A 21,635-nucleotide genomic window follows, 5' to 3' on the forward strand; every position below is an offset into this window, starting at 1 on the left:
GGTTTCCTGAAGAAGTCCCCTCGGGCTAATCCCATCCTGTCTCTCCCCATCCAATCTTCTATAGGCTACTTACCCCAAACTTCATTGACTCGCGCATTTGTCCTAACCTGTCACCGTGCCTTGTATTTACCGTGCTCACTTACAGCAGAGGAATTTCTACTCCTCAATGTTTAAATGGACATCCTCACACCCACTCTAAACTATGATACTTGGGAGGATCATGATTTCTTTTCTTAATGCAAGTATATTTACATTGTGCATACACACACACACACACACACACACACACCTCTTTAAAAAACAAAACTTCTTTCTCCCTTCTTATCCCAGCAGTTAAACAGGAATAATTGCAAAGGATCCAACTTTAGGGGGGAGGGAGAGCTAAAACTGTCTAGGGAAAGCAGGGAAATGGGGCAGGGTAAGGATGGAGCAAAATCTTCATCTTCTCATTCCAATATATACAAGCCCTTCTCTGACTCAGCAAGCCCAGGGTGAGGTAAGAAGGGAAAATCACAAATAGAGCAAGAAAGGCTATATAAAACTGCCCCTTCCCCCACTCTGGCATTTCCCCTCTCCCTTCTTATTAGGAAACAATGTAGTAGAGTAGAAAGAGTCCTAAATTTGGAGTCATGGGATCCAAATTCAAATCCTACTTCTGCCTTCTATGTATGACCTTGGGTAAGTCACTTTCCTTCCACTTTCTTTATCTATAAAATGAGGGGGTTGAACTGGATGACTTCTAAGGTCCCTTCCAATGCTAGAACCATGATCCTATGAGAATTTTCAGACATGTCCCTTTCGAAAGCACCTTCTTATCAAGTCCTGGACAGGGCAGGGGAACAAAGAGAATGCAAATTTAGTTGACCATTTTCCTTAATTAGCTCTTTAATAATCATCTAAGCCCTTCAAGGCATGAATGAGGCCCTATGATTTCTGTAACCATGAAAAGAACATCTTTTCAAAATGGGTCTTAAAGACAGAACACCCTGCCCTCAAAAAAGACTGGATCTATTGACACGTCGGTACTCTCACTAGACTTGGTTGATGATGCTCTAGCTTTGACCACTGGGCAGAGCAGCCTATCACCAGTCCTGATAGAGTTATCAAAGACCTTGTGATTTTCTGCCACCATTGAAAGGCAACATGGACCAAAAGATAAAGTACCAAGGATGGATGAGAAGATCTAGGTTTGAAGTTCACTTCAGACACTTATTAGTTGTGTGACCATGATATGGTAGACTAGAAAAACTTCTGGTTTTTATAGACCTGGCCTTTCTTGCAACAATCTATCTCTGCTCCAGAGGTACCCCCTTCTGAGAAACCAATGAGGCTCAATTAAGACCTACCTTCTTCTCCATAAAATATCTGGTCTTCCTCCACATTGCTGAGTGGACCCTGCTAGGTGGGATGGGCCCAGGGCTACCTATACTGAAGAAGAGTGATGATGGCCTGGCACAACCTAGGCTTTGAATCCAGAAGGCACCTCTCCAATGCTCATCAACACCCTTCTCTCTTCTCACCAGAGCCTTAAGATGATGTCACCTAACTCCCAGATGCCAGTCTTCAAAACTACCTGCATCCTTATGGCTTGAGTGACTGTGATACTGGTAGATTCCTGTCCCCTCTTCCTTTGTGGCTCCTCTCATCTCCCCAAGTGTTTCAGATTTCCCAGTCATTTCCAAACCATGTTGCCTTATGCATACTCTTTTTTACCTCCCCTCATATGCTATCTTTCCCTCATTAGAAATGTAACTTCCTTGAGGTAATCTTGGCTGCTTCTAGTTGTATTTCCACAGCTTAGCACAATGCCTGACACGTGGTCTAAGCGCTTAAAAAGTAGAGGATTTTTTTTGTTTATTGATTGATTAACTCATTCATTCATCTGTTTTGTACAAAGTAAAAACATTCCTATATAAAGACCTACTGCTTGTAGCACTATTGGCTAGTTCTCTTCTACGGAAATTTTTAAGTCTCCAAAAGAGCTACAAGGGACTAGGACAGTGGTGTCAAACTCAAATAGAAATGGGCCCCAATGGGATGCATATTGACTTAGAAAACCACAAGTTCCCATTGCCTATGGCTTCTTGTATCTTTATTTATTTTGTTAAATATTTCCCAATTATATTTTCATTTGGTTCAGGTAGCACTCAGGAGTGACATTGCTGAGTCTGACACCTCCAGACTGAGACATCTAGCCAAACTACATACCCCTTTGAGGTTTACTGTTCTCATCTGCAAAATGGGGACAATATATCAATAGTATACTGTTGTTGTTTAGTCATTTTCAATCATATCTCTTCAGGATCCCAAAGATACTGGAGTGGCTGCCATTTCCTTCTCCAGCTCATTTTACGGAAGAGGAAACAGGCAAATAGGGTGAACTGATGTGTGAAGGGTCACACATCTAGGAATTGTCTGAGGTCACATTTGAATTCAGGTCTTCCAGACTCCAGTTCTAGCACTCTATCCACTGAACCACCTAGCTGCCCCTAATTATTGCAGTCTTTCAGAAAACTAGGGTCCTTATGGTATCCTGGGAAACTTGAGCGCTGCTCTTCTCTCTCTCCATTCTCAGAAGAAGACTTGGTTCAACTTTCTGTGGTTCTATAGCCTTTTTTAAAAAAAAAATCATTTGTGATGCTTCCAAAAGCATAAAATAGAACCCAGCTTTCCAGATCCTCAGTTCCCTTAGACCCTCCATGCAGAATCATCCTGTTCTACTACCTTGACTCCCCATGCTGAAGGCCCCCTGAAGTACTGGCACAAAATAAGAGTTGTTAGCCTAGGCCTCCAGAGCAGGGAAGGCTCTCCTGGCTTACCTGTATGGGAGCGAAGGTGGCGCTTGAGAGCCGTGTGGCTGGGGAAGGTGCGGTTGCACTCACTGCAGATGTAGCTGCGAACACCTGCATGGACCTCCATGTGTTGCTGGAGTGCACTCTGAGTTTGGAAGCGCTTTCCGCACAGTAGACAGAAGACGGCCATGTCAGTGCCTGCATAAGAGAAGGAAAGCAGAAGGTCAGCAAATCCATCCATGGACTTGCGGATGGCTCCCACACCCTGCCAACCACAGGGCAGACGGGTAAGAACCCTCTCCCTCATTTTATACTGAGATAAAGAAAGACATGGGGGAGCTATGGATAGAGCACCAGATGTGGAGTGAGGAAGATCAAAGTTCAAATCCAGCCTCAGATACTTACTAGCTGTGTGACCCTGGACAAGTCACTTAACCCTATTTACCTCAGTTTCCTCATCTGTAAAATAAGCTGGAAAAGAAAATGGCAAACCAAAGCAGATTCTTTGCCAAGAAAACCCTAAATGGGGTCACAGAGTGTCGGATACAACTGAAACAGCTAAACAACAACCACCTCTCCTCCCTCCCCAGAACAATATAAACTCCTCGAAGTCAGGTACTGTTTTTGTCTTTGCAACCTGGTACTATACTTTTTAACACTATGCTTTTTCAATATTGACTCCTTCTCCAGGCCCATGTCTTTTGTGAGGTATGCTGATCAGGGAAGGCTGGGACCAGTGGCCACAATTTGGAACAAAGGGAGAAAGAAGACTTATTAAAGTCATAGTTTGTAAGGCTCTCCCTAGGAATATCTGGCATTTGGCTGACTTTTTTTGTGACTACAGCACCTAATCTTTTTAGAATGGTGTCTAAGAGGTCCTAGGTCTTTTTTCCCCCAAATCATAACTCACAGCTCCTACAATTTTGGATTTATTTTTCCTGCGTGCATTCACTCACATCTGTCCACCTGCACAATTTCTTCTATAAAGGCTCTGGGCAGCTCTGTGCTTTGCTACTACCCATTCCCTACACATAATCAAAAAATGAACTGAGGCCCAGTGTAGTCTACCAAGCCAAATTACAGGGAACATCTGAGAAGGGAGAGGCCTCCCGCTGGGTCCTTGGCTGCTGCCTTATTGAACCACAGGATGAAAACCCTCAGATTTAGAGTCCCCCTTCTTTCACACCTCCCTGTTTCCGAAGTCCCAGGCCTGGCATCTTTTTATACTACTAGTAACATCAAATGGGAGATAGCTCCCTTCTCTTAATTTCTGTCTTATTCTGGACTGACTGAGCTTGAAAAGGAACAGAAAGAAGGCTAGCATCTCAAGGAAGGAGAGACCATGCTGGGGAGTGCCATCAAACAAAGATCCAGGAATAGTGACTATCTGAAGCTTAGCTAAGTTGCTGGCCCTAGCTTTAGTATGACATTGCAGGGCCCCTCCTTTGGCAGCCATTCCTCAATTCTAGGGACATCCAGAATCCCACAACTTCTGGGGGAGAATCAGAAAAAATAAGAGGGACACAAACCCAGAAGTATTCAAATTGAGAACAAAAATCTGTGGTGCTGAAAGAGAAGGAAGGAGAAAAATGCTGAAGGAAACCTGAAGCACTGTTCCCAGCGAGGCCATTCCACATGCCTAGGACTTTCTCCTTCCTTGCTTCTGCCTAATCCTGGCTTTCTCATCCTTTACTATGCAGCTCAAGAACCATGACATCTCTCCACATCCTCTCTAATTTAGCTGGTACTCTCCTGCCAAAACTATCTTGTGTTTAACCACTATGTGTGTGTGTGTAGTGCAAGATACATGTGTGTGTATACACGCATATATATATATACATATATATGTCTATCAAATATATAATCTGCATTTCTTTATATATATACTCTCATTACTGATTTGGGAATTTGCTGTCTCCCTTATTAAAATGTAGGTTTGCTGAGAGGAGAAATATTTCATTCTGTGTACTTGTATGTCCAGTACTGAGCACAGAGTACCTGGCACACAGCAGACATTCTTACATGTTCATATTAAGTATTAACAAATACTTGATTGATTGAATCTGTATTCTCTTTCCTTTTGATTCCCACAACAGAGGTATTCATTCATTCATAGGGAAACACATATTAATCACCTACTGTGTGCAAAGTGTTAAGTGTGTGTGCCAGACAAGATACCGCCTTTGCCATCACAGAGTTCATGGTCTAGCAGGCAGATAAGACATAAATATAGATAGCTGTAACATAACATCAAACCATAAACACACAGGTGGCACAGGGGATAGAATACCAGGCCTGGATTTAGGAAGACCTAAGTTCAAATCTGACCTCAGATGTTATATGATCCTGGGCAAGTCACTTAAACTCTGTTTCCTCATCTGTAAAAAGGGGATAATAACAGAGTCCACCTCCTAAGGTTGTTTTGAAGATCAGATAAGATGATAATTGTAAGTTACTTAGAAAATGCCTGATGCATAGTAACCCTAGAGAGCTTATGATAATGATGATGGTGGTGGTGGTGGTGGTGGTGGTGGTGGTGGTGGTGGTGGTGGTGGTGGTGGTGGTGGTGAGGCTACATGAAGCCTGGGGTGGAGAAGGACAATGAACCCAATGATCACAGAAGGTGTTACAGATAAGGTAGCATTTGGGTTGGGCTTTACAAGACAGGCGGCAGTGAGACAGGTAAAGGAGAGGAGGAAAGACATTCCAGGGGCAGACAACGTTGTAAACAAAGGTGTGGAAATGACAGAATTGAATACTAACAAGTGGGGCAGAGAGATATCCAGTTTGGCTGGAATACTGAGTAAGAGAGAAGAATACTGATGGATCTATGATCTCATCAATGTGGATATTTTTCCCAATACAGACCAGCAAAGGCCTGTACATTCACTGAGTCCTGTTCATGTTCACACATCAGAACACCTGCAGCACCTGTCTCACAGGATTGCTACAAGGCTTAATATATGTTAAGTCTACCTTTCAACTCTGTGATACTATGATTCTGTGACCTAACACAGTAATAAAACTGACGATAACAGTAGCATCCATTGGTTTCTTGCCACTTTACCCAGGGTTCTCCTCTACAACAAGCCTGGGGGGGCACAAGGGAGACCTCCTCTCAAGGAAGCCAAGGCCTAGACTGAGCCAAGATGTAGCTCCACCAGTTTGGGCTGCCAGGCGTGCAGGATTCATTTGCACAGACACATCCCTACTTCAAACAAGTTTAATTTTAGCAGGAATGAGAGGGAGGGGCAGCCAGGGTATGTTTTGGGGGAAGAAGGAGAATGATACAAATGGGAGTGTTTACTTCACCCAGGTGACGACTGAATTCAAAATTATGAGACACAAAAACCCTCATGTTTACACCTGAAGCAATAGGCAGGTACCATGGCAGAACAGAATCAGACTGTGGAGTACTTTGAATGCCAGGCAGAGAATTCTACTTTACTAACAAAAAAGATGCTCAAGCAGAAAAACTCCAGGATTGAATTGATGCCTAAGAAAGATCTGGCCTTGGCAGTGGCAAAAAGGATGTATTTGAAATGGGAGAAAGTAATGACTAGGAGACTTATTAAGAGACATCTACAGTAGCCCAGATGGATGGTAAAGAGGGATTGCAGTAGCGCAGTAGACAGGAATATAGAAAAGGGGAGAAAGGCAGTTGAAGTACAACAGAGAGGATATGACACCTCACTGGACATGAAAGGTGAAGGACAGCAGAAAGTCAAAGAGAATGCAAAAATCTGGGTGAAAGTTCACTATTTTACAGAAATCATGAAATCAACCATGAGGAACAGGTTTTGAGGGAAAGAGGGTAAACTCAGTTTTGGATATTCTGAGGCAGTGTTCGGACATCCAAGTGAGAATGTCCTTCAAGAGACAGAGGTCTGAGACGGAGCTCAGGAGAAGTCAGGGTTGAAGATATAAGATTCATTGTCCAAAGAGAACAGCTGTTGCCATAGAGAGAATGATATTACCAAAGGTAAACTTGGAGAGGGGGAGAGAGAGAGAGAGAGAGAGAGAGAGAGAGAGAGAGAGAGACAGAGACAGAGACAGAGACAGAGACAGAGACAGACAGAGACAGAGACAGACAGGGAGAGGGAGAGGGAGAGGGAGATAGAAGTAGGTGCTGAGGACAGAGTCTTAGGGAACACTCACATTAAGGGGTCAGGAAGACCCAGCAGAGCATGGTTGGAACGAACCCAAAGGCAGGCAGAATATCCAGTAGGAGAGGGGGCCTTTGAAAAGCTACAAAGAGATCATCAAGAATAAAAACAAAAGAAAGAGGCCACTGAATTGAGTGATTAGGCTGTCACCGGTGACCTCTAGGACAAGAGGTTCAATGGAATGGTAGAAGCCTAACCACAATCAGCAGAGGGGATAATGGAGAAGAGTAGAAGGTGGCAGCAAAGAAATCAGTGCCAACCTCACTGGCACTCTTACCAGCATTATCCCCTTATAGCTTTTATGGTGCGTTTTTATACATTTTATGTATAATTTTATATATTATATAGTTTATACAGTGACCCCCAGAGTAGCTGGGGGCACAGTGGACAGAGCACCAGAACTGGAGTCAGGAAGATGAGTCTTCCTGAGTTCAAAACTGACCTCTGTGTGACCTTCAGCAAGTCACTTAGCCCTGTTTGCCTCAGTTTGCCTCTTCTACCAAATGAGCCAGAGAAGGATATGGCAAACTACTCCAATATCTCTGCCAAGAAAACCCCAAAGGGGTCCTGAAGAGTTGAACATGACTGAAAACAACTGACCGATGACAACAACAATAGAGAATTCCAGCTGAAGACTTTCAAGCCCTCTGGCTCCAGCAACATCTCTGGGAGAAACTGAAGGTCACTGGTTTCATTGCATCCAGAGTAAAGATAAAGGTACATTCCCCCCCACCCAAAACCCAAAAGCCTCCTGAAGACAGAAATCATTTCACTCCTGGCACCTAGTAGGCACTTAATAAATGCTTACTGATTGATTGGTCTGCTGAAAGAGGGTGGTGCAAGCTGAGGTGAAGGTTCTCACAGGTTTCAGTAACAAAACTTAGCAATTGTTTCCAAAGGTATGGGAGTAACAAGGGAGAGGAGAAGGGAATAAGCATGTATCAAGTACTTACTATGTTTGAAGCACTGTGTTAAGCATTTTATAATTATCTCAAATGGCCCTCACAACAACCCTGTGAGACAGGTGCATTTTTACAGTTGAGAAAACAGAGTTTCAGTGTTACAGGTTAAGTGACTCATGTAGGATCACACAGCTAGTAAGTGTCTGACACCAGCTTTGAACCCAACAGGTCTACCTGTCTCCAGGTGCTGGTACTCTGTCCAGTGAGAGACACCATAGCCTCAAGCAGCCTAGTTGCAGGGAGGTTAAGTCTGTAGGCAGGGTATCACCATTACCTCCCTAAAAAAAGAGATCCCTAAATCAAAACCAGAAGCTCAAATAACTAATTTTTAAATAGAGGTAATAATGGCAGAGGAACATTTTAAAAGATCACTTATGCCATGTAACCTCAATCAGATTGATTGCTGTCTTTGGGAGGGGGGAGAAGAAGGAGAAATATTTGGAACTCAAAATTTTGCAAATGTGAATGATGAAAACTATCTTTACATGTAATTGGAAAAATAAAAATAAAATACTATTAAGGGAAACATTAAAAAAAAAACCACATGGGCCTTAAAAAAAAGATCATTTATGCCAAAGAAGACCGAATGTCCATGTGTCTACAAATACAATGCATTCAGAAACATGTTTTGTGAAAAGATCAATGATTTGGGGATTACTCTCGGTATGTCACAATAAAAGAATATTACAGGTAGAAGGGACCCGGTGATAATCTGGTCAAGCTCTCTTATCTTGCAGAGAAGGAAATTGAGGCCCACAGTCTCAGTTACAGCTCCTAACCCAGGAATCCACCGTAGCAAACCATGTCTAGTGCATAAGGCAACAAGTAGCCCTGAGTCCTTTGTCATCTGCAGACTTCTGTTCCCTTGGCCTAAGGCTTTCAACTCACCCTTTCTGGGGCCTCTTGATGAACAGCTTGTCTGGAGAGCACATTTTTTCCCACCCTGGTCACCCCCATCCCAGCTGATCCATCCTATGCTAAAGCACAGCTTTGTAGATAGGTTACAAAATCTACAAATGCTCATTTGTTGCAGAAGAAAAAATCCATGCACTGTCCCCAACATGTAACACTCTTCACTCCTACCCCGTCTGATTCATTTGACTACATCTTTTTCTTCCTGTTCTCTTTCTTTCTTGGTTCAGAGGTAGGACAGTCTAATGGGAACAGTGCTGGATCTGAGTTAAAGGAATGGAGTTTAAATCCCTGCTCTTCTATTTACTACATGTATGTTTCTGGGCAAGTCACCGAACCTGGCTGGGCTTTAATGCCTCTCTTTGTAAGTGGAAAGGGAGGGGCAGAAAATGGTCTAAGCTATAAGATCCCTTATAGCTTTTAAAAATTATTTTATTTTTAATTTTTAAAACAAGCATTTCCATAACACAAAGATGACTGCACATGAAACTGAAAATCTATTATGTACAATTTGTTATTCCTTTTAAATACATAATAAAGTTATTATGCAAATTTCTTTTCTCTCTCCCCCTACCCTAAAGATGACCACCATTAGACACAAATATATATGTGTACATGTGTGTGCGTATACATATAAAATCATTCTGCACATACTTCTATCTGTTATTTCTTTCTCTGGATGCAGACAGCATCTTCCCTCATACGTCCTTTGTATTTCATTTGGGTTTTGATAGCAGTCAAAATGACTTAGTCACTCAAGGTTGTTCTTAAAACAATATTGCTGTCACTGTATACAACATTCTCACTATTCGTTATTTCATGAAAGTCTATTTATGTTTTTCTAAGATCATCAAGCTTATCATTTCTTATAACACAGAAGTATTCCATCACAATCACATATTACAACTTACATCCTTATAGATTTAAATCCTATTCAATTCTATAATGTATACACACACACACACTTAACCTGGGCAACAAACACTCTAAGACTCTCTCCTATCCAATGAATAGACTCACAGGCTTGATAAAGCAGAGTTGGGAGAGAGGGAAAGAGACAGCTGTCTCCACTCCCATTCTTTCCACCCTTTTGCCCATGAGACAATAAAAAGAATAAAATCATTTTAAAATACAGAAATGGGGTGGGGGTAGGGTGGAGAAGAAAAGCTACCAATGGATGTAAGTTAAAAATCAGGAGAATAGACGTTATTAAACAATTTGTTGTAGTTTCTGCCTAGCTGACTGTTCCGCATCTATGAGGAGTCAGGGCAGATCGTATTACGCTGGGAGATTAAGCAAATAAATGCTGGCTTTTTGGAAACACATTAAAATGTGGGACTATGGAAATAAAATTATCTAGAAAATTGTATTAGCAATTCATTAGTTTCAGTAAATGTGCAGAGGGGCTAGCAGAACTCTGATGGCCTTGGGAAAACATACCATGCATGCTTTTTCCTTCAGCTCCACTCCCCCACTGTCCCCCAATCTTTGGATCTATCCAGTAGCTCAACACAGGGAACTGAGAAATTAATATCAGGCCCATTTTATAGGTGAAGAAACTGAGGTTCAAAAGCCTGCACCAAGACCACCAGGGGGAGCTGTTGTCACAGCCAGAATTGGATTTCTGACTAGTCTCCACTTTGCATACATGAAGGGCCCCCTCCCTGGAGAAGGCTGGTCCTAGAAAGCTTGAAGCTGGGAGAGTACAGGCAAATCATCCCACCTTTATGGGCCTTGAACCAAATGATCTCGAAAAGTTCAAATTCCCTTCTAGTTCCCAAGTTCCAAAATATCTAATCTTTATATAGAGCCTATAATATGGCCAGGCACTGTGCTAAGTTCTTTATTAATATTATCTCATTTGATCCTCTCAACAACCCTGAGAAGGTTTCGATATGAAGAAACTTAGGCAGAGGTTCAATGACTTGCCCAGGGTCACACAGCTAGTATCTGAGGGCAAATTTGAACTCAGGTCTTCCTGACTTTAGGCCCAGTGGTCTATCTATTAGTTGGTTAAGGTTCATAAGAACAGCTGGCATTTATATAGTGTTTGGTTTGCAAAGCATTTTATATATGGTTTTAAGTTTTAAGTCCCGTAATTTAAACTTAAAACGACCTAGAAAACTTTTGGGACACCATGTATTATCACCTTACTCCATCAATCGAGCAAAAGCACTTATGAAATATTTGCTACATGTCAGGTACTGGACTAGTTTCAAAAATGAAACAGTCCCCGCCCTCAAGAAGGGACAAGTCATTCTTTCCAGGGAAGATGACAGGCACACATGCAAAATGCATATAGAAAAAGTGCAAGGTCACTTCAGGGGGGGAGACTGGGGAAGAAAGAAAGGCTTCTAAGAGGCAGCGATGAGGAAGGAGGGTATGTTAGGCTTGGGGGACAGCCTAAACAATGCGTAGAGATGGGAGGTAGCCAAAGAGCTACAGGTGCTAAGTGGCACAGTTGAGCAGATGTTGGACCAGCAGTCAGGAAGACACTCACTAGCTTTGTGACCCTGGGCAAGTCCCATCACCTGTCTGCCTCACTTTCTTCATGGGTGCTATAAATAGCACCACCTACATCCTAGGGTCGTTGTGAGGATCAAATGCAATAATATTTGCAAAGCAGCCTTGCAAACATTAAACAGCTATATGAACACTCATTATTATTAGATTGATTGGACCACTGAGGTAGTGAAGGGAATTGGTTTGTAACAAGGCTGGAAATCTAGGCTGCAGCCAGGTTGTAAAGGATTTTGCATGTCTAACAGAAGAATTTGGTCCTAGGGGAGCCACTAATACTCAGTGAAGAGGGAAGTAACATGTATTTTGGGAATGTGATTTTGTTTTGGTGAGATGGGTGATTTTGTGGAGTGAGACCCATCAGGAGCCCAGGGAAGGGGTTAGGAGGGTCTAAACTAGGGTGGCAGCTGTGCTAGTAGGGAGAAGAGGACAAATGAGAGAGATGTTGAGGAGGTGTGAGCAATAACATCCTCATCCTTACAGGAAGTAGATACTAAAGATATTATCATCCCCATTATACAGAAGAGGAAAACTGAGGTGTAAAGAGGTTACTTGCCCCTGCTCACACAGTGCCAACTGTGAATGGGGCCTTTGCCTTGATGAGAGTTTTGAGTAGGCTGGAGATTATGGGAGGAGGTAGCAGGCGAGAGTGAGTGTGTCTGAGGATAGGGCACCAAGAAGGATTCTGAGAAATGTGGGTGGGGCCCCCAAAAACGGGAGCTGGCCAATGAAAATGTTTACAGGCCCCAGGATGTCGTGAGACTGTCTGCATAGCAGCTTCAAGTGTCTAAAAGGCTCTCAGATTGGATCTGTTTGACTCCAGAAAGTAGAATGAGAAGTGATTAGTCAAAGTTTCAGAAATGCAGATTCAAGGCTGATAGAAGGAAGGAAAAACTTGCCAATAAAGAAAGGCATGTAAAAATAGAAATGAGCAACTTTCCTTAGAAGGTAACGAGATCCCCATCTCTAGAGGTCCTTCAGGAGAGGGCAGATGACTCCTTGACAGAATGCATCTCTATGCTTTGTACTGGCTAGAATTTCTGGTTTCCTTCCAACCTCAAATCGCTTTCTACAAAAAGCCCTTCCTCCTTATCCCCTCCCACTACATTATTCCCTCCCCCATCCAATTATCCCAATATAATTTGCAATATACTTATACACTGTTGTGGTCTCCTCGTTTAAATGCCTTGAAAGTAAGTCCTATTTACTTTTTATCTTTGAACTCCTAACACTTAGCTCAGTGTCAGGAATGCAGAATGTGTTTAATAAACACTTGCTGATTGATTGGAAAGACACTAATGGGCAGAGGGTTAGATCTGGAGTCAGGAAGGCCTGAGTCACATCCCTCTTCTGACACACTTACTAGTTGTGTGACCAACAGGGAATCTTTTAACCTCTCTATAACTCAGTTTTCTTCTCTATAAAATGGACATCAGAACACTTGCAGCACCTGTCTCACAGGATTGCTACAAGGCTTAATATATGGAAAGTCTACCTTTAACTCTGTGATACTATGATTCTGTGACCTAACACAGTAATAAAACTGATGGTAACTAGCATCCATTGGTGAAGTTCTTGCCACTTTACCCAGGGTTCTCCTCTACAACAAGCCTGGGGGGGGGGGGGCAGAAGGGAGCCCTCCTCTCAAGGAAGCCAAGGCCTAGACTGAGCCAAGATGTAGCTCCACCAGTTTGGGCTGCCAGGCGTGCAGGATTCACTTACACAGACACATCCCTACTTCAAACAAGTTTAATTTTAGCAGGAATGAGAGGGAGGGGCAGCCAGGGTGTGTTTTGGGGGAAGAAGGGGAGTGACACAAATGGGGGTGTTTACTTCACCCAGGTGACGACTGAATCAAAAATTATGAGACACAAAAACCCTCATGTTTACACCTGTGCCATTTCCATACCAATTAGCTTTTTAATAGAAAAGAAGGGAGCAGGATCCGAATGGTACACAGCTGGAGAAGACGCTCAGGTGCTACACCTTCTCTGAGCAAGGCTCTTATTATCTCCTGGTATAAGCATTTCCTTAATCAAAAGAGCAGAGGGATCTAAATATACTTGAGCTTTTTTTGGTAAGTGGGTTGTGATTGCTTTCTGTGGATGTGTGTTGACACATGGAACACTGCTTTCTACACCCCACTCCTTCTGTCTTAGGTCAAGAAGTAACCTCTCCAACCAGCGCCGCCCACCCAAATGGTCTAAGCCCTGGAGATGGGGGGTAGGGGGGAGAGGCTTCATGAGGGCAGACAGATGGCTCAGAGGCTTGCTTCTATCTATCTGGTCTGTCTCTGAGGCCTGTTCCTCAAGGTGCCTCGAGCAGTCACAACTACCACCCCACTATTAGCCCATCAGCCAAAGTTTCTCTTTTCTGCCTTTTCCCCTAGTTGTTGTTCTAGAATGCAGTATAGCTGCATCATCTGGTGGAGGGGGAGAGGAAAAAATAAGGAAAGAAAGAGATAGAGAGGGAGAATGAGAATGAGAAGACAGCGAGGAGAGAAAAAGAGGAGAGAGGAAGAAAGACAGGGGAGAGAGGAGAGCAAAACACAGAAAGAGAGGAGACCAAGGAGAAGCTATACAGGACTGACTCATAGCAAGGGAACTAGAGGGCTCTGTCTGAATCTTAAGAGGATGGGGGCAGAAGGCAAAAGTAAAAAAGAAAAGCCATTTCTCCCTTCTCACCAATGCCTTTAATTCTATTTGCTTTCATATGCATCAGAGGGGCTAGGGAGAGGGGTTGGGAGGGGCACCAATGGAATTCTGACCCAATGCCAGGGACCACCACTAAGTCTCTCAAAATAAATGATGTCAGCAAATGGGACATCATTCCCACAGTTTTCTTTTTACCTTTGGCCTGTCTCAGGGCACGGGCAATGCAGGCTAGGAAAATATTTTTGGTAGGGTAGTTAAGATCAAAATTATCTGCAGAACTCCTATTTGAGAAACTTTAACCTTGTAGCCTGGATAGTGAGCAAGCTAGAGATCAGCACCAAGCTCCCTTGTCAATTTCGATCTCATCAATTTCAGTCTCTTATGGTCCTCTCTTCCTAGTTTTTTTTCCTGATAAGCCTGAAAGTCTTCCCAGAACGCTATAGTTACATTATCTTCAATTGCAATGAAGAAGAGGAGAGTTGCTTTCATTATTGTTTTTATGATTATTTTAATAGTGGAAGAGAGAAAGAGAATAATTTAAATTTATCTTAAACTAAGGAGCGACAGCAATTATATTAAAAAAAAAACTTTCATGATCTTGGGGGTTTTGTGGCAGCAGCCTTTCAGTGGCTGAGCAAAGTAGAGCAGATCTGGCTTCTGGAAAACCATGCATTTGTTTAGCAGGGAGCAGCAGACACAAGTGCATTTCATTACTCGGCACCTCCAGCTACAGTAAACAAATTTGTCAGCTCACTAGCTCATTAAGGTGTGCCTTGGACATGGGGGATTTATTGAGGCTCACACAATAAAAGTAACATGAATGGATTTACTAATTTTGTCAATCACTGCAACAAATATAGGTAGAAGAGAGAAGGAAAGGAGAGGAAACAAGGGAGAGAGGAACAGAGACAGACAAACAGAAAGAGACAGAGGGAGGGAGGCAGCAAGGGAAAGAGAGACAGAAAGTTTATCTGGCTGGCTGCAAGGATTGAGAAACAACAAAATGAAGAGAAAGGAAAGCCCAATAAAAACTAGACTTGACTAGACCTGAACCATACCATCAAGTGATGCACAATACCTACTTTCATGGAATCATGGGATGTTGGACTTGAAGGAGACTTGATAGGTTTATTTAGGTCAATGCTCTTACTTTACAGTTGAGAAAGCTGAGGCTCAAAGAGTTGAAGACTTTCCCAAGGTCATATTAGGTTAGTAATGGATCTCCAGACTCTCAGGAGAGTACTCTTTTTCTTTTACACGTCAGACAACATATTCAGTCTCACTCACCTGATTATCAAATCTGTCACTTATCACCTCCCCAAGCCTCAGTTTCTTCATCTATAAAATGGGGAGAGGGTGGGTCAGATGGCTTTCTAAGGTCCTTTGGAGCCCTAAACCTTTGGTTCTTTAATGAAGACTTCTCAGAGGATCTGGGAGTGGAGGTGGTTTGGGAAGGACATGTGCGTCCAGGTGAGATCTGAGTGCCCTCAGACAGCTGAGAATTCACCCAGCTATTCATCCTCATTATCCTCACACTGAGATAGAACTAATGAAGGAGAGGCTTTCGAATTTCATCAGCTGAGGAAGCCTCCTTCATCAAGTTACAAGGAGACCATCGCTGTCCACTCATCAACCACATAAAGACACCTAAAGAAAAAAATCCTTTTCTCTTGGCTTTCCTGTCCTATCCCTGGGACAAAACTCTGCACCACAAGGGGGAGAGGGGGGTGGAGAAAGAGAAAGGGAGCAGGGGTGTCTATGTATATGGGGCTGGGGGGTGGGAGGCGAGGGTGTAAAGTAAATCCGGGGAAGTATGCAGCCCTCTGGTCTGTAACTTTCAAAATGACAGCAGGATTGGGGCAAAGGTCACTGGGTCCGAGGCCTTAAGCACCTCAGCCAGCTGTGTCTGTGAAGCCTGCAGCCTGCAGGATGCCTGCCTATATAAATCAGCAATAAGCATCGCCCGCTGGGGGTGAGGACAATGGCCTCTCCCGGGGGTGGGAGGCAGGACAATGCCGCCAGGCCAGTGCTCAGGCCTGGAACAAATGCGCCCTGGCACCACAGGGCCCCCATTTGTGAAACTAATTGGCCCTCGATTGAAAAATTGGACTAACTTCAACAGCCCTGAGTGGCAGTAAGGAGCTGCCTTCAGCAGCTTTGCTTGGACCAACCCAGGGGGACTGGGGGCCTGGTCCCTGAAGAAGCTGAATCCAGAGGCACCAGTGGGGCATCAGTGAAGGGAGACACCTCCACGATGAGACCTGGGAGGGTGACAGAAATATGGATGAGGAGCTCCAAGAAACCCTGGGAGAGTACTAGGGGTGGAGTGGGCTGGGGTGAGGGCTTGCCTAGATTTTCCCATCCAGGACAAAGAAAAAGGAGATTTTCCCACATGGAAGTAGGCCTGGAATTTTACTTTCATTAAAGGCTAGTAAATACAACCTTAAAATAAGTTGGCTATCATCATGGGGCATCTCACTTGTATCCAAGTTCCCCTCAATGTTTTCTTTAATAAATGAATGAGATAATATTTGTAAAGCCTCATGCCTGGCACATAGTAGGCCCTTAATAAATGTTTATTCCCGCCCCCCCCCCCTCCACTGTACTGTCTTTAGACTACACAGTAAGGAGATAGTGGCATCACAAGCAATCACATAAACCAGACTAAAACAATCCTGAGGAAGCATTCCTATCTGAATTCAGCAAACCTTGCAGATAAGAACAAAGGATTTACTAGCCTGTGTTTGCAATGTGTAACTAGCCTGAGACTGCAGGTTCCTCCACCTGCACAGCACAAAGAATGAAATCAATTCAACCTATGCTGATTACTCCTCTCTGTTCTATTGCGGATTGTTACTGACCCAAAGCACTGATGCACTTGTATCTGTCTGCAAGGCAGTATCATTATGTCAATGTTTGGGCTGAGATCATTCAGCCAGATATAGTACTAATTTGACTCCAGAGTCCCTGGATTTGGTACTCCTAGAGATGCTGAGAGTGAAATCCAAGCGAGGTATGAAAAGAATAATACATAAATTAGGCCTAGATGTTAGCTGAGACTGATCACCTGACCTTTACATTATAAATTTTGAAAACTAGGAAAGTTGGAGCAGAGAGGTACTGATAGTGAGAATGGATCATCCTTATTTCTACAAGATATCTATTAAACCATTCCTCCTATAGGGTCTGACCTTGTAGAGAGACAGAGAGAAAAAAAACATTTATTTTTCATAGGAACAAAGTTTTTCTGATATGACATACAGCCTGTTCCCTTACAGGACCCTTACCTGCCTACTTAGGACCCCCTAGAATTGGCCAGGCCCATGGAATGGGGACTCCAGAAGTGGTCAGTTTCATGAGTCTGCTTAGATTGAATGAAGGATCACCAAAGGGGAAGAGATTCTCTCTACCAGGGCCCTTCATCTGGTGATGAAAAAAACCATAAGTAGTCCTAAAATGGAAGGATAAGGGGAAACTCTTCCCTTCCAGAAATGTGGAAACTCCAAATGGATACAAAACTCAGTTTCCTCATCTATAAAATGGAGGGATTCTCTAAGGGGTTCTAACAGAGATGATCTCTAAGATCCTTCCTCAGTTCTAGCATTTTAGGATTTGCTATAGAAAGCCATTTCTTCCAAAACCAGGCATCCCCAAGGAGTCCATCATATGGGAGGGGCCAGTGAGCACACAATTAGTATTCCTTTTTTAAAATTTCACTTGCTTTACAATTTAAAGCTTTTAAATACTTTGGGCTTGATGAAATATTTAACTGAGAGAGACAGAGATAGAAAGAGTAATAGAGAGACAGAGACAGAAAGAGTAACAGAGAGACAAGCATTTGGAGAGAGAGGAGAAAAAGACACCAGATCAAAAGAGACTGATCGACAGACAAACTATCTTTCAAAAGAGACAGACAGACAAAGACAGCGAGAAGGAAGCTAAGAGGGTGGGAAATGGAGAGGGAAGAGTGAGAGACAGAAAGAGAAATCCAAAATAAAATGGAAATGGTGATTGTTTCAGAGCCACTTAAATATCTGACAATGCTGGGCACTGAAAAGAAAAATTACCCTCAGATAAATAAACAAAACAAAAAAAGAGAGAAGGATGTATTCATTTCGCTGACATTTTAATGGTCCCTCTCCTTTTTTCCCCTAGAAGATGATTACAAATTAAGCAGCATTTAAACGCTTTTTACTGTCAACAATTAAAAGGAGAGAATATGGGACTGACAGTGTGGTGGCCATTCATTCCCACGGTAACCAGGCTATCAGAGACACCAAGAGGCTTTCCCGTACTGTACTGCACACAATGGTCCCCAAAGAAAAAAAGTGTGTATACCATTAATTTTGCAGGACATTCAAAAGCAAATTAAAATATAAAAAGCACTGACACAAAGATAGATATCGAAGAATGAGGGTAGGATAGGTCAAGCCTGGACAGTTAGAGTTTTAGCAGAGCCCTGGTACACCATCACTAGCCTCTCTCTCTGTCTCTCTCCTACTCTCCCTCTCAAAATATATTTAGTTTGTGGAAGGGGAGAGAAGGGAGGGAGAAATGAGGGGAGGGAAGGGCAGAAGTTGTTTTTCTAGAACCAAAGGAATAAGCAATTAATACAGGTTGAGAGCACCAGGCCAGCAGACCCTAGTATTGAGAGAGAAGGAGCCAGGTCAGCTGGACTTTCAGCTCAGAGGAAAGTGACAACCATCCTTCTCTGCCTCAAACCGCACCAGCCCTCCAGTGTCAAGCTTCCTCAGTGACTTTCACAATGCTGAAGGCATTCTCTGGGATTATCCAGTCTCAGTCCTTCACTTTACAGATGAGGACCTGGAATCCCAAGTGGGATAGAAGGATAGATTTACTTTTATTTTGACAAGGACCTCCTTTCTGTAACTCCCAACCTACCCCACCTCTTCTTCTGCCCTTCCCCCACCTTCCCTGAAGGATGATTTTCCAACCTTGTCCTCTCCAAACCTAGGCTGGACCAGGCCGGGTTGAGTTCTCTAGGCCCTAGATATATTAGTTCTTGTTTAATAAATTCAGTTGAGTTTTGGAGAATTTGTTTTGCCCTCACTGGCTAACTGCTTACACCTTTGAGGGCAGAGATGGAAAATAAAAATTGCACTTTCCTCTCTAAGATCAGGGGAAAGAGAAAGATGAAAAGAAAAAGGTTGGGGTAAGGGGTGGGGGGTGGAGGGAAGGACCATGACATGCAACTTCTAATTCCTTTCCAATTCTTCTAAAAGGGAGAAGGAAAGCAATGGAAGCAAGCAGGCTAATAGACAGTGGGTGAGAGGCTGGATTTAAAAGCAGCCGGGTACATTTCTGTCCCGTAAAGTTTAATATGCAGGAGGGACGCCAGAGAAATAAAAGAGACACGTCCCCTTTAAAAGGAAATATAATTTACAGTGTGCAGCCAGGCGGCCCATAGTTTCAATCTCGTTTACTATAGAGAAAACTCTGCTAGCTGTTCTCTATCCCACAAATCCGATTTAATCAGACAAGCCAGCCAGCGTGGCTTGGAGTAAAAACGGATAATTAGTAAACAGAGAACTACTCCAGTGCTTCATTGGCATTCGAGTTGGGCTACTGTGTCGCATTTAAAATGCAGTCTGATGAAGTTTACAAAATCAAACCATTTGTTACTCCTATTGAAGAGGCTTCAGGCCACTTGCAATTAAATTGGAATTAGTGCTCAGAATGAGACACAGCAAATTCATACTAAAAAGGGATCTGACTTTGAGACGTTTGACTTCACTTCAACAGTTTTGTGTGTGTGTGTGTGTGTGTGTGTGTGTGTGTGTGTGTGTGTGAGTGGGGGGGCAGTGTTACTGAAATATTTCTTGCTCACCCCAACACTACAAGGATTCAATGAGGGTGCTCCCTTTCTGGGGATCTTGGAGGGCACACCCTGGCTTTACTGACTGCCTAGAGATCTGGGCAGGCTGGTTTCATGGGAGGGAGAGAGGAAAGGGACAGCTGATGCTGGAGATCCAGGCCGTCACTCTCACAATGAGTAGATACTGTACTGGGAAGACTGTATCTGTTCACAAAGGGCCATATGGTCCCCTTCTGTACTGAGGCTCTGGGACTACACAGAGGAAGGGCCCTTTGCCAGAAGGCACACTTCCTAGGGGCAGTGGCCCCACCCACTTTCAGAGCAGAGCAGGCAGGGAATTAGGCTCACAGAAGTACAGAATGTGAGAGCTGGAAGGGTACCAAGAGATTATCGGGTCCAACACCTTTATTTCACAGGAGAGGAAAATGGAGCCCAGGAAAATGGAAATGACTAATCCAAGTTCCCATGGCTAGAGGACACTGGGCTTCAAGGCTCCTAGCTAGAGGATACCTGTCTCTCTTCTCCAGCCAAGTAAGCCACCCAAGTCAAAGGGTGTGGCAAGCTCTGCCCTCAAGCCACCTGTCCCCATTCTCCAAATATCATGGCTTCTTTGAATTTAGCATACTACTTGGTAGTGAGGCTCCAAGAAACCCTATCTCACCACCAGCAAGCAGATATTACTTGTCTTTCTCTCAAGCTCTTCCCCATTTCTTTTAGTATACAGTACTTCATTCTTCACCTAGCAGCCTGCCTTTGTAGGAGAGACTCATGGGAGACTCCCAGTCGGTGCCCTGGGGCTGGACCCTGCTCCTTTCCCTGGGAGCCCAAGGTTGGTACCATTTAGGTCTGAACCCATCTCTTCCATGGAGGGAGGAGGTTAGGGACTCATCTGTGCCTGCTCCCAAGCCAGACAGAGAGAAAAGGGGGATGGGGAGAGAGAGGAGGCAGGACATTAAATTTATAGGCTTCTGGAGAGCAGCAGAAGCCCCCAGGAAAGGAGCGTTTTATGTGTTGTGAGGCAGCCTGTAATGGCTTTCAAGGCTAGGGGTTAGGGATGGGGATGAACCTTTTGTTATTCAGGGGGAAAGGGGAGAAAAGCAGCAGGTAAGGATGTATGAAGGATTTGCTGTGGTCCAGGAAAAGGACATGGGCCATTCACATATCATTTCGCCATCAGTCCCACAAGAACCACAAAGTTAGCATCTTCTGTCCATCCATCTATGTTTCTCCCAAACAAATATCCTTCCTTCACTGTCAAATCCTCTCCCTGGGAAAGAGGACAGAGACTCTGAACCTGAAAGCTCAAGTCTTAGCACTTAACTCGATGTATATACCTGGTATCTATCTGACTCAGAGTGCTGGTGGGTCTTCACTAGCATCCTGCCCACCAAAACCTCACCTCAATTTCACCTCATGATACTTATGAAGGAAGAAATGGGGAGAAATCTTAACCCAGGCTCAAAGGAAAATGTGGAGTTAAATGTCACTCATTGGTCTGGGGCTCTTTTCTTCTTGTATTGTTTTATTTTCTAGGGATATCACTTCTCGAACACATCTCTCAGACTGCTCCCTGTCATGACATGCCTCAGGTTGGAATCCTGGGAGACAGAAAGGAAGAGGAAACAACAAGACTATTCGTATTCAGACCAACAGAGTAGGAGGCAGGGGACATGGTTTCTAGCTTTACTTCACTTCTCTACCCTCAGTTTCTCCATCTGTAAAGTGGTGGGGTGGTAAAGCTTCATAGACTGTTAGGACTACAGGGGCCCTTAAAGATTATCTATGGTCTAGGG

At 43.6% G+C, this 21,635-nt stretch overlaps 1 protein-coding gene across 5 annotated transcripts in view; it reads right to left on the reverse strand.

Moving 5' to 3' along the window:
* Positions 1 to 21,635, reverse strand: part of ZBTB16 (zinc finger and BTB domain containing 16) — a 253,600-nt gene that overhangs the window by 23,548 nt on the left and 208,417 nt on the right. For all 5 annotated transcript variants that reach the window (XM_072611061.1, XM_072611058.1, XM_072611062.1 and 2 more), the window contains one exon: positions 2,820 to 2,990. In XM_072611061.1, the coding sequence (XP_072467162.1) occupies positions 2,820 to 2,990 (171 nt within the window). The remainder of the gene's footprint in view (positions 1 to 2,819; positions 2,991 to 21,635) is intronic.

This window comes from Notamacropus eugenii, chromosome 5 (genome assembly GCF_028372415.1).
Source record: "Notamacropus eugenii isolate mMacEug1 chromosome 5, mMacEug1.pri_v2, whole genome shotgun sequence".
Lineage (NCBI taxonomy): Eukaryota > Metazoa > Chordata > Mammalia > Diprotodontia > Macropodidae > Notamacropus > Notamacropus eugenii.